The sequence below is a fragment of the Manis pentadactyla genome, chromosome 8, assembly GCF_030020395.1.
Source record: "Manis pentadactyla isolate mManPen7 chromosome 8, mManPen7.hap1, whole genome shotgun sequence".
Classification (NCBI taxonomy): Eukaryota; Metazoa; Chordata; class Mammalia; order Pholidota; family Manidae; genus Manis; species Manis pentadactyla.
This window is the reverse complement of record NC_080026.1, coordinates 35,419,292-35,435,793: the sequence shown is the minus strand read 5'-3', so window position 1 is coordinate 35,435,793 and position 16,502 is coordinate 35,419,292. Positions and strand designations below refer to the sequence as shown.

Genomic DNA, 16,502 nt, shown 5'->3' with positions numbered 1-16,502 from the left:
GCCAAAACCAAAGAATAGAATAGGCAAATAATTTTAAAAGTTAATAAATCAAAAGTTGGTTTCTTTGAATAGAGTAGTAAAACACATAAACTCCTAGTAAGACTGATCAAGCAAAAAAAGAGAAACACAAATTATTAATATCAGGAATAAAAGTGGCTTTAACTACAGACCAAACAGACATTAAAACGATATTGTGAACAATTTTATGCCACTAAAATTTACAAATTATATTAAATGGACAAATTTCTTGAAAAACAAAATTTACCAAAACTTAATTTATTAAAAACCTTTCTAAAAATAAATAAATAAATAAACCTTTCTACAAAGAGAACTCCAGGCCCAGACAGTTTCACTAGCAAATTCTAGAATTTAAAGAATAATACCATTCTTATATACTTTTAGAAAAAGAGGGAAGGTAACAATTCCCATATTATGTTATGGGGTCAGAATAAACCTAATACCAAAACCTAATGAAGACTTTACAAGAAAACAAAATCAAGACTACTATCCTTCCAAAATCAGATGCAAAAATCCTTACAAAATATTAGCAAATCAAATTCAGCAATAACTTTTAAAGATAATACATCATTAACAAACATGGTTCATTCCAAGAATGGTTTAAAATTTAAAAACCAATGTAATTCACTATGTTTATGGAACAGTATGATCAAATGAAGAAAAAATATTTGACAAAATTCATTACTAATTTCTTCTAAAAAGAAACCCTCAGCAAACTAGGAATAGGAAAGAAGGTCCTCAATCTGATAAAGGGCATCATCAAAAACTTACAGCTATCACCATACCTAAAGATAAAATATTAAACACTTTCTCCCTAAAACAGGGAAAGAGGAGATGATGTTCACTCTCACTCCTTGTAATCAACATTGCAGTAGAGATCCTAGCCAGTACAAGAAGACAAGAAAAAGAAATAAAAGGCATACAGATTGGTGAAAGAATCAAACTGTATTGACAGATGACATGATTGTCTATGTAGAAAATTTTAAGAACCCTACAAAGCAACTACTAGAATAGGTTAATTTAGCAAGATTGCAGGACATAAGAGCAATATTTTAGAAGTCCATTATATTTCCATATGTTAGGCGCAAATGGCTGTAAAATTAAACTCTAAAACAATTCAATTTGCAATAGTATTTAAAAAAAACCTAGAGTGCTCAGAAATTAAATTTAAAAATGATATGTAAGACCTCTACACTGAAAGCTATAAAATACTGTTGAGAGCAATTTTTTAAAACCTAAATAAATGGAGATATATACAATGTTTGTGGATCAAAGAATTCCTTATTGTTCAGATGTCAATTCTCTTTACATTAATCTATACATTCACTGTAATCCATGGTGAGTCTAAAATTTACAGGGTGATTCAAAGGGCCAAGAAGCCAAAATAATCTTGTAAAAGAAAAGTAATGTTGGAGACTTGCACTAACTGATTTCAAGAGCTACAATGAATCTACAGCAATCAACACAAAGTAGTATTGGCATAAGAATAAGGCAAATAAATTGATAGAACATATCAGAGAGTATAGAATTAGCTTTGCTCTTATATGGTTAATTAATTTTTGATAAAGCTGCAAAAGCAATTTTTGAATACCACTTTTTCTCACTCTCCTGCCTTACTGGCTCTCTTTACCTCTTTTAGACCAACCTCCCTCTGTCCTCCCATTTCTGCAACCACACCATCCCCAGTGTTGATATTCTCTATGGCTCTATTCTTAGCTTTTATCAGAAACCATGAACGCCAGAAGGCAGTGGAAGACATAGTTAAGCCACCAAAGGAAAAAAACCCTGTAAATCGAGAACTCTAAATCCAGCAAAACTATCCTCCAAGAATGGGGAGACATGATGAAATTCCCAAATGAACAAAAATTGAGATAATTCATTGCTACTAGACTTGTCATACAAGAAACACTAAAGGGTATCCTTCAGGCTGAAATGAAATGACAGTAGATACAGGAAAAATATCACAAGAGAAATTAGAAAATATTTAAGACAAATACAATACAAAACACAACATTCCAGAACTCATAAAATGCAGTTTAAAAAGTACCTAGTGGGAAACTTATAGCTGAAAAATGCCCCTATTAAAAAAGAAAAAAGATCTCAAATTAATATCTTAGGCTTCCACTTTAAAAAACTAAAAAAAAAAAAAAAAAAAAAAACTAAACTAAACCCAAAGCAAGCATAAGAAACAAAAACTATCAGACATTTAGATATAATAAATAAATGTTAGAGAATATAAAAGAAGTAGAAAAATTTTAAAACCAATACAGTAAATCAACAAAACCAAAATTTGGTTATTTGTGATTAACAAAATATTGATTGACTAAGAAAAAAAAAGGAAGATTCAAACTATTAAAATAGGAAATGAAAGAACAGGGCATTACTATAACCCTAAAGAAATAAAAAGAAATATAAGGAAAAATTATGAACAATCATATGCTAACAATTACATGACCTAAATGAAATGAAGAAATTCCTAGGAAGATCACAGAAACTGACTGAAGAAGCAGCAGAACATCTGAATAGACTGATAACAAAAAGTAGAGACTGAATTAGAAATTTTAAAACTTCCCACAAAACTCAGAACAAGATATCTTCACTAATGCATTCTACCAAATTTTAAAAAAAGAGTTACAGTCAATCCTTCACAAACTCTTTGAAAAAATACAAAAGACAACACTTCCTAACTTACTCTGTGAGGCCAGCATTACTCTGATACCAAGCCAAAGTAATCAGAGGAAATCAATATCCTTATGAATATAAATAACAAATTTTCCCAGTAATAGCTATTAAACTGAATCCAACAACATATAAAAGAATTATACACCATGACCAATTGGAATTTATCCCAGGAATGTAAGGTTGTTATCAACATACAAAAACCAATCATTATAATACACTGTATTAATAGAATAAAGGGCAAAAATGACATGATCATCTCAATAGATGCAGTAAAAGCACTCAGAAAAGACCCAAGTTTTTCATCATAAAAAACTATAGAGGGGGACTCTGGCCAGGCCAATTAGCCAAGAAAAATAAATAAAAGGGATCCATATTGGAAAGGATGAAGCAAAATTATTTGCAGATGACATGATATTTGAAATAGAAAATCCTAAAGAATCCACAAATAAACTATCAGGGCTAAAAAGCAGATTCAGCAAGGTTGCAGGGTATAAGATAATTACACTAAAATGAATTGTATTTCTATATTCTAGCAATTAATAATGCATAAATGAAATTGAGGAAACAATTACATTTACAATGGCATCAAAAAGATTAAAATACCTAAGAATAATTCAACTAAAGAAGTGCAAGACCTATAGAGAATATAGGCAATGATTCTGTAACATCTTTCTATGTTGACAGATAGTAACCACACTAGTTGGGGTAAGGACCTAATAATGAGTAATCGTTGAACCATTGTGATGTATGTTTGAAACCAATATAAGATTGCATATCAAAGATACTTCAATTTTTTTAAAAGTGCAAGACCTACAAAACACTTTTGGAGAAAATTAAATATAACCTAAATAAATGAAAAGACCTCCCATGTTAATTGATTAGAAAATTTAATATTGTTAAATGGAAATATTCTCTACATTGATCTATAGATTCAGTGCAATCCCTATGAAAAATCCAGGTCCTGTTTTTTGTTTTTCTTTTTGCAGAATTGACAAACTGATCCTAAAATTCATATGGTAATGCAAGGGACCCAAAATAGCCAAAATAACTTCAAACAAGAAGAAAGTTGGAGAACCAATGCTTCCCACTTCAAAACTTTCTACACAGATACAGTAATCAAAACTGTGCTACTGACACAAAGACAGACATAAAGATCAATGATTTTGAACAAAGGTGCCAATACAATTCAATGAGAAAAGAATAAGCTTGAGTGGAAGAATTGGACATCCACATGCAAAAAAACTTAGTTGGATCCCTTTCTTTATACCATATGCAAGAACAATTCTAACTGGATCAAAGACCTAAATGAAAGAACCAGAACTATAGACTCTTAAAAGAGGAACTGTAACACTCTGTGACCTTGGAATATAAATTCTCAAACATGGAAAATAATTTCTCAAACATGACACCAAAAACACTAGCAACCAAAGAAAAAAATAGATAAATTAGACTTCATCAAACTTTAAAACTTACATGCTTCAGACACTTGAAAAGACAACCCAGAGAATGTGCTTAAGAGCCCACAGAATGGAGAAAATATTTGTAAATCACATATTTGATAAGTCCCTACTATTGAGAAAATATAACTGTTACAACTAGAAAAAGAAAACACATAGGTTTGAATAGACAGAAAGAATCTGAATTTTCTCCAAATACATACAAATGGCCAATATACACATGCAAAGATAGTCGTTGGAGAAATGAAAGTCAAAACCATAGTAAGACATCACTTTACACCTACTACAATGCTATAACAAAAAAGATGAACAGTAACAAGTGTTGGTGAGGATTTGGAGAAATTGGAACCCTCATACATTGTTGGTGGGCATATAGAATGCTTCAGTCACTGTGAAAATTTCTCAAAATGTTAAATGTGAACTTACCATATGACTCAGCAATTCCATTCCTAGGTATATACCCAGAATAAATGAAAACATGTTCATCCAAAAATCTGTACACAAATGTTCAGAGCATCATCATAATAATAGCCAAAAAGAAGAAACCCAAAGTGGTATATCTATACAATGGAATATTATTTAGCCTAAAAAAAGGAATGAAGTACTGATTCAGGCTCCAATATGCAAGAAACTTGAAAACATTAAACTAAATGAAAGAAGGCAACATATTACATGACTCCATTTATATGAAATGTCCAGAATAGATAATTCCAAAGACACAGAGGATAAATCAATATTTTGGAAGGAGGGAATGGGGTGTGCCTGTTGATGGGTATGTGGCTTACTTTTGGGGTGAAAAAAATGCCCAGGGATTAGTGGGAATGATTACACAACTTCATGAATATACTAAAATCTACTGACCTGTACACTTTCAAAGGGTGAATTTTATGTTATGTGAATTATATCTTTTAAAAAAGGGGGGTCTTCTACATACCCCAATCCCAGTCCTCTTCCCCAGAGACAATTAATGCTACTTTGCTGCTTGTTTTGGGGTACCATTCCTGAAATAGACTGTATACATACATATATTTTTATGTCTATAGGTCCCGTGTTAAAAACAAATATAAACTTAGCAGACACATTGTCCTAGACTTTTTTCCCTCTTTACAATATAACTTCAAGCAAGATCATTCCTCTTTACAGTATAACTTCATGATTATTTCATTTCAGCATATGTGAGCATTCCTTATTCCTTTTTAATTTTGGAAATGCTAGTCTTTACTGCTACAAATAATGTTGCAATTGATTTCCTTGTATATATTTCCATTACATGTATATGAGTGAGATGTATTTCTACAGGTAAAATTTCTGGTTGAAAAGACGTTTTTCTCATATTATTTTGATAAACTACCATTATTAATTTTATGTTTCTCTTTCTTACTAGACTATTAGCTTCTTGAAGACAGGGATTTTTTTTTTTTTTTGATTGACCAGGGTAATCTAAATTTTAGAAAAATGCCTGACATACTGCTTTATACATTTGTGGATGGAAAAGCCTGTCTGCTTTGTTGTACAAAGTGTCAAGTGGCAATTGGAAGCTCATCACTCAAAAAACAACCCAGTTTATAGAGATAGGAACTATTTAGGGGTTGGTTTTGTGTGTTTGTTTTCACTTTTCATCCAGTTGGGTTTGTTGTTAACTACTTTTTGACTATAGTATGGGTTTTTTAAAAAGTATTGTTAATATATATCTTATGTTCATTTGAAATGTACATCACAGTGGTTCAACAGTCCCCATGATCAACTTATATTGTGATTACAAATTATTGTGCCCTTTTATCCTTCTCCCTCTTCCCGCAGCAGCAGCCCCAACTCCTCCCCCTTGGTAACCACTAGTCACTTCTCAGTGCCTGTAAGTTTAATGCTGTTTTGTTCCTTCTGTTTTAATATTCCACAAATAAGTGAAATCATATGGTATTTGTCTTTGTCCGACTTACTTAACTGAGCATAATACCTTCTAGATTCATCTATGTTGTTGCAAATGGCAGGATATCTTTTCTTTTTATGGTTGAATAATACTCCATGTGTATATGCACCATTCTTTATCCATTCATCTACTGATGGACAGTTAGGTTGCTTCCATATCTTGGATATTGCAAATGGTGCAGTGATAAACAGGGGTGCATATATCTTTCCAAATCAGGGATTTTGTTTTCTTCGGGTTCTAGTATTTTTTTGGGGGGGGGAGGGATCAATTGCAAGGTACCATCATAAGAAATACAGAATCCTTAAATTCATTTGAAGATATCAGCACATTTTGTTAAATAAACACCTACTTCTATATTTGACTATTCTTTATTTCAGTTTTTTAAGAAAAGAGAGGATGTGGGTTGATTTGCAACTTTAAGAAACCTAATAGTGACACCTGCTGGAGAAAATGTCAGAATAAGTTTTTAATCCACTGAATCTAAAATTTACATCAGTTTGTTTCATCTATTGATCAGGAAGAAATTTTACCAGAGAAGTGTTTGTAATAAGTAAATATTTTGTTCACAGGGGCTTCTTTGAGGTTATATTGTTCTATAAAATTACAAATAAAAATTTTTTTTCAGGATAAAGTACTTTTGGGAACCGATTACCCATTTCCATTAGGTGAGCTGGAACCTGGCAAGTTGATAGAGTCTATAGAAGAATTTGATGCAGAAACAAAGGTATATGCCTTTTTACTTCATGTTGTTTTTCCTTAGTTTTCTTGATCTGATTGTGGTTTGTTTCAGAGAACTTTGACACTTGACAACAAAGAACAGGAGAACCATTACACTTAATATTCCTAGAACTGCTACTCAAAATAGCTGAACTATTAAAGGGCAAAGAAAGTAAAACAAAACAAAAAAACTGAAAGTCAACCTTGTACAACTAAATTCATAAAGCCAAGAAAGAAAACTGTAATTATATTACTAATACCATATTTTTATGTTTGCACATTAGATGAGTAAGATAAATATCTACATTTTTCCTTTAATATTTATGCTACAAATCTACCAATCACCAAAGCTGTAATTATCTTAGTTATTAGGATGATGAGACTAAAGTCACGACTGACAAACACTCAAGGAACCAGAACTCTAAAGTAACTGGATTTTTTTCTTTTGGCATTTGACTTTCAGGGTGGGTAAATGATACTGAAATGTGCCCTACTGTTGCCACTGCCTATTCTACCTCTCAGGCTGCTGAATCACGATGAGTTTAAAATGAGATGCAGTGTCCTCAGATTCTCTCCTGTCATCCCACTTCCATCCCATCCCACCCCACCCCACCCACAAAAAATGTTCTTGCTAAGTGATTCACCACCAACCACTAGCAGGGATCAGTGATGGACAAAGATGAAAACATAGGGATATATAAACTCTTAAAAATCTTACAAAATCCTTTGCATAATTCTTGGTTTTCTTATAAACTAGATTCAAGTTCCTTAGGATTCTAATTCTCTGCCTTAAGTCATTAAGGACATAGCACATTAAAGCACATTACAAGGTGCCAGGAAGAGTCCATTCTGATATATACTAGTGCCAGGTATTAGCTGAGAAAGTTCAGGCAGCTTTACACAGGAAGTATCCCCTTTGGCACTAAGAGTCTCAACTTGTTAAATATTTACTTATTAAATAGGAAGCTGAAGAAAGTTTTTTTACTTTTATGTTTTACACCAAATGTTGAAAATGAAAAACTTGCTATACAGTTAACCAAAACTAAACTGAAATCATATTACCCCAAGCATCCTGATTAAGACTTTAGTGGAATGATAATTGTTTTATGCCTTTTATTAATTTTATGTGCTTACCACTCTCAGGTTTTCAAAAACTCTTGCATAAAATACTTATATTGTCACAAATTCATGACATTCTATACAAGGTTACTCATTGTAACATTGTAATAAAAGACTGAAAACAATCTACAGGGGAGTGGTTAAATAATAACATATCCATACAGTGGAGTCTATATAGCCATAAAAATATGAAGAATCAATTTCTGGAAAAAAATCAACTTCCAAAATATATTAAGTTGAAAAAACAAAGTACAAAACAATGTATACAGTATAATTCCATTTGTGTGTACTATATGATCCATCTGCAACAAAAAACCTATGTACCTAAATATAAGAATTTGCTTATATATGCATAATATAATCTCTGGAAGAACAAACAAGAAACTGATTAATTCTGGAGAGAAAAAATAATAGTTGGGTGGCAGTAGTGAAAGGAAGCATCCATTTTATACCTTTTAAATTTTGAGCCATGTGAAGGTAAATTTATTTAAAAAATTTTTAATTTCAGACTGAATGAGAACTTACCAATTCTAGAGAAAAGTTCCACAGAAGTTTCTGTAAAAACAGAATTTTTCAAAAACAATTTGAAAACAATTTAAATGCATTTGATGAGCACAACAACACTGGAGGTAGACAGGCAGATGCATTCTACCATGTAGATGCAGAGGAGGAAAAACAGACTTGGGGACTGAGTGATTTACCAAAGGCAACATAGCTGTTAGATTATCACACATGGACCCAATCCCAAATCTGCTGACCAGGATCAGATCTCCAACCAGCACACCAAAATGTATCCCCTTCAAAGGACACATGGTACCAATCTGTTAAAAAATAAAGCAAATAGTTTCTCAGAGTAGCAATAGTCACTTCTGAAATCTTCCTTTAGAGGAGGATAACCCATGTAGATCAGGAACCCTGAACAAGAAGTCCGTGCCTCAGTTACCCACTTCTCAAGGCTGTGTAAGAACCCTGAAGGTCATGACATATAGATACATATTAACGGCATGGATGTTACACAACTCCATAGGTGTTTCCTTCCACCCTCGCTACATGCTTGCCCTTTGCATGCTGGACATGTATCATTTAGGGTATCACAAAGTTACCCCTCAAATCACAGGAGTTCTTTATGTGAAACTGATCTACATCAATAGCTGGGGAGAAGGTGAAGAAAATTTGGCAGTTCTTCTCTCTTGTGAAATCTATGAATGCACGTATTTGTGCGATATTCTGAAGCTCTCATCTCTGATCACTTTCTGTGCTCCTGAAGAGCTTACCTTTTATTCAGGGCGATGTGAAGACAATACATAAGCCTAGAGGCTGGGGGATGGCAAGATGACCTCTGGGTACTATTTCCAGCTTTCTTGTCCTGTAGACCTAAACTGTACCTTCTATATTTGCCTCTAAACAGTCCTTATAGCCCTTTGTAGGGTCCTGTAGAGGTTTCCAAAAAAGTGTATTTTCCTAACAGGGCACTTTCCCTTATAGTTTTCCTCCTTTCCTCCTACAATCAAGTTTCAAACTTAGATTTCAAATAATGGAGTAAAACATGAGTCCAGAGATTCATTGTTTAATCTGGTAATATTTTCCTCACACACAGGGGAGTTCATTTTTTAAAAATCTGATAAAAGACAACAAAATACTTAAAAACAGCCATTAAATCATGCTTTAAAATAAAACTTTTTCTTTTCTTTTCCAGGACAAACTAAAAGCTGGCAATGCCCTAGCATTTTTGGGTCTTGAAAGAAAACAATTTGAATGACTGAATTTACTAAAAGAAGCAAACTTTCAAGAAGATACATCACTTTTGTTTTTAAATATGTATCACACATGCATTACTAAAATCCTATTTTGAACTATTTTATCCAGAAAGAGTATCTCCAAATATCCTGTTATCCATAACAAAGTGACTCACATGTGTTTTCATTCTGAAAAGCAGTACATTATTTCATGTGCAAATCAAAAATGATTTTCCCAGTGCTTTTTAAATTAATGACAGAAATAAAAAGCAAAATGTCACTAAAGATTTATGTGGAGAAAGACCAAAGCCAAATTCATCCTAGAGGGATCTGGTATTCTCTAGGTAGGTTCTCTACTTTGAACAAGTATGTGTAAATTGGGCCCAAATAATATGTCTTAATGCACTTTTAACACCTTACATTAGTCCAGAATTGGACTGGGAATGCTTTAGACTCCAAAAATAAATGATATCCTTAATCCATAACCTCTAGGAACCTATAATCCAATTAAGGAAGCAATATAAATGGTTATGAAATAGTTACTAAGCAATACAATAGGAGTGTCACAGAAGTTTCTGTAAAAACAAATTCATTTAAGTTCAAACTGTTGCACAGATCTTCATAGATGATCTTGGAACTTGAGCTGAGTCTGTGAGGATGGATAAGGCTTGGTAGAATTGGAACACTGAACATAGGAAACCTATGAGAATAGGTTTCAGACTGAATGAGAACTTACCCATTCTGGAGAAAAGTTCCAGTTTATAATTCTTTTACCAGAAGTTCATTTACTTGAAGATATGTAGCAGAATGTGTAAAGCTAGCTGTGGCGATTAAGCAGGGCAATACCAGGGTAACCTTATTTTATTGACTTCATTTATTGTCATCCCACCTGAACTGCTGAAAATGAACCTGGTCCTAGGAGGATGATGAACATCTGCAGCTCATGTACCTCTGGCTGAACTCTAAAATCAAACATAGTTTTTCAAAACTACCTGCTTGTTTCATATTCATTTGTATTTCTTTTCTCTTCCATTTAGCCCAGAAAACCAAGAGTTGTGTATTTGCATATAATTTATGATCTAATGTTTGCTAAACTACACTCATCCCTTTATTTTCACTTTATTTTGTTCATTACTCCATGTCTTTCTTGCTCCTCCTGTTGCTTTCTAGGACTTTACCCGCCCAGTACACTGCTTGTTACTCCAATCTGCCTAAAAAGAAAAACAAAGATGAGAGAAACAGCAACATGAAACACATGTTAATTTTTCCTTCCCCATTCTTTGGTGAAAATATCTGTTCCTTTTAATATGTTCTATACTTGAACATTTTTAACATTGTGCTTAATGGTTATTTTATTGTGAAAAGTAATCTGATCACCTTATTCAATATCATAGATAGATGATAGGTAGACAGACAGACAGATAATGGGCATATTCCTATTCAGAGAGTGCTTATATGATGCGCCAAGGCTGTAGGACCATTACAGACACTGGAGATGTACAAGCAAGCAAAAAGGATAAAACATCTTCTCTGGCAAAGCCTACAATCTGGAGGGTAAGAAACATAAATAAAGGAGGAAGGACAGAAAAAGGAGGAACAGAGAGAGGGAGGGAAGGAGGAAGATAAGAAGGGAGGAAATTTTTCTGATACTGATAAACACTATGAAGAAATTAAAACAGAGAAATGTATAGAATGACTAGGGGGAGTAAATCGTCGGGTCAAAGAAAGCTTCTTTCAAAAAAGACTTTGAACTAAGGCTTGAATAATAGAAGTAAATAGCCATGGAGAAGAGCATTATTCAGGCAAAATACAAAGGCTCTGAGGCACTAAAGACCCTGTGGCAGAGCTTGTGAGCAAGGGGGGGAGACAGGTAGGAGATGAAGCTGGGAAGTTGGCCATAGTTAAGAGTTTATATTTTTATATTGTTTGATAAGAAGCCATTGGAGGTTATGAAATAGATCAATGACATGCTTTGACTTATTTTTTTTTAACCACATTAGCAGTTGTGTAGAAAATTATTTAAGGCAGTCAAGAATGATACTAGGGAGACTAGGAAAGTAATGATGGTGACTTGGGCAAAAGTAATAGAATGGGGATATTGAGATGTAAGTAGAACCAAAAGCACTTGATAAATGTCAGGGAAAAGGAAGAAGGAAAGAAATCAAGGTTGATTACCAGCTTCTGTACATATATGTGTGTGCACTTAGTTTTTCAATCTTCAGTATTTGGACATTATAAATAATTTCCAGTATTTTACAATTACAAATAGTGCTACAATAAATTAGATTTATTTCCCACATCATACATAAGGATATCTCCAACATCAACTAAACCAAAGATTCAATCACAAGATAGGGAGCGAATTCTTTAATCTGGGTGTAGAAAGGAGCTTTCTACCTATGACTCTTCTGTGCAATAACTCTGGGGACATTTAGTCTCTTGAGATGTAATTAATGGTATTAGCCACAACTATACTGTAGACATAGATGCCTTGACACCTAGATTTCTTACTTGAGCAGCTGGGTAGATTTATTACCATTTACCATGATGAGGAAATTGTGAAAGTAACAGGTATGGGAGGGAAGAGAATCAATAGTTCTGTTGTTGGATTTGTTATATTTCAGATGCCTCTTGGATATGTAAATAGGAATGTCCAGTAAACAGTTGGGTATACTAGTCTGGAGAGTTTCGGAGAGAGGCCGGGGAGAAGCATCAGTGCATAGAAGGTATTTAAAAGAGACTGGATGAAATCAACAGGTGAAAAAATGGAGCAAAGAATCAAAGAACACAGAAATAATTTCTCAGATTCACCAACACCTGGAGGTCAGATGTTCAGATAGAAGGGCTGGTTTTGGCACTAAGTAGTGTCCAGTAAAGTGGGAGAAAAACCAGAAAAAATGTATTGAGAAGTCAAAGAAAAACAATGTTTCAAGAAGTCCTAACAGCTTTAGGCATTAAAAAAAGAAAATCTAAGCTACAATACTGTGGTACCTTATAGTATCATATGTCCCAAATGTAACTCAATCCTTTATCCCAAAATTTAGTTCCACTTCACATAGTCCCAACTCTGATTAATGGCATCACCCAGTCAATTAAATACTCTCCTTCACCCATATCAACTCATTAAATCCAACAGATTCTACCACTATTGTATCTTTCACTTCTCATCTATTCTTTCTTCCTTATGACTACCAAATAAACTCAGGTCCTCATCTCTCAACAGGATGATTCAAATAATCTCATGTATAACCCTGCCTCTGGGCTTAGTCTGGTACAATCCATCTCCCACCCTGTTGCCAGAGAAAAATTCCCAAACTACATATCTGATCATATTACTCTCATCTCTCAAAATTTATCAGGACCTAAAGTGGTGGTTTCTAGACTTTGGGACGTCATTAATCAGTACCTCCCCCTTTTAAATATTGGACTGATAACTCTAATAGCTCATCTCTCTCATTTTGTATTGCAATTGTTACCTCCCCATTAGACTGGGACTTCCTTGGATGCAAAAACTATGCCTTTATTCACTTATTCACTCATGCATTCAGTAATATTTCTGGAGGGCCTATTATGTGCCAAGAACCATGACAGGTGCTGGGATAACATAAGTAAAAACAAACAAGGTTCCTGCCTGCAATTGTGCTTATAATCTAGTCAGGGAGACAGGTATCAAATAAACAGATCAATATAAAATTGTTATCATGACAACAGCTATGAAGAGGAAGCACATAGTGTATAGAGCTTATAATAAGGGATTTGGCCTACTCAGAGTTGGGGAGATATTTTTCAGAAGTGTTGCTTGTGCTGGGAACTGAAAAGCAGACAAGAGCTACAAAGTAAAGAGACAAAGGGAAGGGTATCCAAAGCAGAGGCAAAAGCATAAACAGCAGGAGTGAACACAGTAAGAAATAAGACCACTGGGGCTGGAGGTGAGAAAGCAAGACATTGTCTAAAGTGGCAATATCATGTGGGGCCACAGAAATTTTATCAAAAAGCCATGAGGATTTTAGGAAGGGAATGACATAACCAGAGTTGAGTTTTGAATCTGAAAAGATCTTCTGGCCCTAGAACAACACTACTTATACCCAGAATCTCAAATCTCTCTCAGGAAAATCACTATTTTCAGCCTTTTCTTTCCTTTATTATCTAGTCTAAGTACTCATCCAAAATATAACCCTGAAAAAAAAAAACCATAATCATCAAAATCCAAAGGACAACTATCTATAGCCATCTAAGCATTCCTCTTTCCTATATGGTACTCTTCTCCATCTTTTACATTTCCCCTAATAACGAAGCCAGCTCTGACTCAGCCCAATTCATATTAACCAATCAGAAAGTTTACACCTATATTCAAGGAAATTACTTAAGATTAACTTAATTACAATAAGTAACCACTTCATATTTAACTTAGACCGTTCCGAGGATTTTTCCAAATCAAATCTGAACAGAAATGAATTAAAGTTTCCATTTCTGAATATAAAATGCTGCTCACTTTTATTAGGCACCTAATAAAACACTTAAAGTTTACTTTTGAGCAGTACATGAACATGTTAGAACAATTCAAAAAGATCAAATTCAACCTATGTGTCCCAGAAAGAACCATTTTTACCTGTTGTTTGTGTGTATTCTTGCAAAGACAGTCTGTGATCATACAAGTACTCACATGGACATATTCCTTTGTTCATTGTACCCGAACAGTAGCATCTTGTTTTTTCCTACTTAATACCTTGGTGGTCATTCCATAAGCTACCTTCTTCTTTTTATAACAGGCTATTTTAAGTTTATAACTTAAGTTTAGATGTATTCTAAAGCTCTATTTTTCACCCCAACCACCTGCCAGGTTGTTTTTGATGTAATTTCCAACTTTCTGTGTATCCATTAACAATTCATTGTAGTTAGTTATTTTTACTACTTTTGTCTTTTAACCTCTTCACAAACTTTATTATAAATGATTAACTCACCACTTTCACATTATTTTTACTACATATTTAATTTTACCAGTGAGATTTACACTTTCAAATTTTCCTATTATTAATCAGTGCCCTTTCATTTCAACTTAAAGTGCCTTTAACGTTTAAGGCCATTCTACTGGTAATGAACTCCTTGTGACTACCCCTATGACACAAGATGTTCAAAATCTTTTCATATGCTTACTTGTCATCTGTTTATCTTTGTGAGGTAGCTATTCAACTCTTTTGCCCATTTTTAAATGGGGTGCTTTGCTTCCTTATTGACTTTTAGGAGTTTTTTGTATATTTTGGATTGAGTCCTTTATCGTATATGTGTTCTGCAAAGATTTTCTTTGTATTTTCACTCTCTGAACTTTCACAGAACAAAGGCCTTTACTTTAGTCCAACTTTTTTTCTTTCATGCATCATGCTTTTGGTGTTACAAACTAAAAACTCATTGCCAAACACAAGATTGCCTAGATTTTATTGTTACCTTTTTGAGTTTTACAGTTTTGCATTTTATATTTACAAATGACCCATTTAAAATTTTCGTGAAAGATATAAAGGTCTGTGTATAGATTTTTTTTTTTGCATATGGATGTCAAGTTGTTCTGGCACTATTTGCTGAAAGGACTATTCTTTCTCAATTAAATTGCCTTTGCAATTTTTTAAAGATCAGTTGACTATATCTGGTACATCTACTTCTGAGCTCTCTATTCTGTTCCATTGACGTGTCTATTCTTTTGCAAGTATATGCTGTCTTTATTACTGTAGCTTTGAGGTCTGGTAGTGTCAGTTCCAACTTCTTTGGTATTGTGTTGGCTATTTGGGGCCTTTTGTCTTTCCATATAAACTTTTGTATGAATTTGCTGATACCTACAAAAGTAACATGCAAAAATTTTGATTGGGATTGTGTTGAATCCATAGATCAAGCTGGGAAAAACTGACACTTAACCATATTGTCTCCGTGAAAGATTAAATGAAATGGGATCACTTATGTCATTTATTTTTAAATGGCGGTGGGAGGGCATTAAGGAGATGGGCCTTATACGTCCTCACCAGTAGAACCATGAACTTTTGAACTGAGCCAAACAAATATTCCAAGGATTCAGCCCTAAACACTGAGCCCGAACATTTGCAACTTGCTATAGTAAGAAACTTTGCTTAGTGACAGCCTTAGCAACCACCTACATTCAGTTAAGATTAGTTTTCCGCCTCCTCCACCAATCAAAATTCTTTACAAGTAACATATCCAAGCATTCCCTTTGGGCTTTAAAAACCCGACATTCGTTCCTTGGGAACACATTATTCTGGTTGCTGCCCAAATCTGTGTCCCCCAAATTGCAATTCTAAGACCCCAAATAAATGCTTTTATTTTAGTTCTGCCTTTGTCCATCCTTTCATTCCATGAACCCAGAATACCCTCCCATTTATATCTTGAGTTATTAATCAGTTTTGTAGATTTCTACACATATTTTTTATTGTTAGCTACGTATTACTTTTGTAAATGTAAATGGTAGTTTTTCATTTCAAATTTGTTGTACATTGCTAATATACAGGAAAGCAACTTGACTACTATATATTAACTTTTTATCTTACAATCTTGGTATAATTACTTACTAGTGCCAGGGTTTTTTTTTAGTACTTTGAGATTTTCTACATAAATAATTATGCCATCTGTGAACAAAGTCAGCTTTATTTCCTTCTTCCTAATGTTTACCTTTTACTTACCTTTCTTGTATGGATTTCCAGTACAATGTTGAAAAGAGTGGTGAAAAGGGAACATCCTTGCTTTAGCAAGAAAGCTTTTGTTTCTCATCAAGTATGACTTAGCTGTAGGGTTTTTACGAATGCTGTTGAAGTTGAGGAAGTACCCCTCTATATCTAGCTTGTTTAG

At 33.7% G+C, this 16,502-nt stretch overlaps 1 protein-coding gene across 1 annotated transcript in view; it reads left to right on the top strand.

Moving 5' to 3' along the window:
* ACMSD (aminocarboxymuconate semialdehyde decarboxylase) overlaps positions 1-10,643 on the top strand; it is an 83,102-nt gene extending 72,459 nt beyond the window's left edge. Inside the window, exons 9-10 of the mRNA XM_036886674.2 lie at positions 6,710-6,808; positions 9,617-10,643. Coding sequence (XP_036742569.2) covers positions 6,710-6,808; positions 9,617-9,679 — 162 coding nt within the window. The 3' untranslated portion in view covers positions 9,680-10,643. The remainder of the gene's footprint in view (positions 1-6,709; positions 6,809-9,616) is intronic.
* The last annotated feature ends 5,859 nt before the right edge of the window (positions 10,644-16,502 follow it).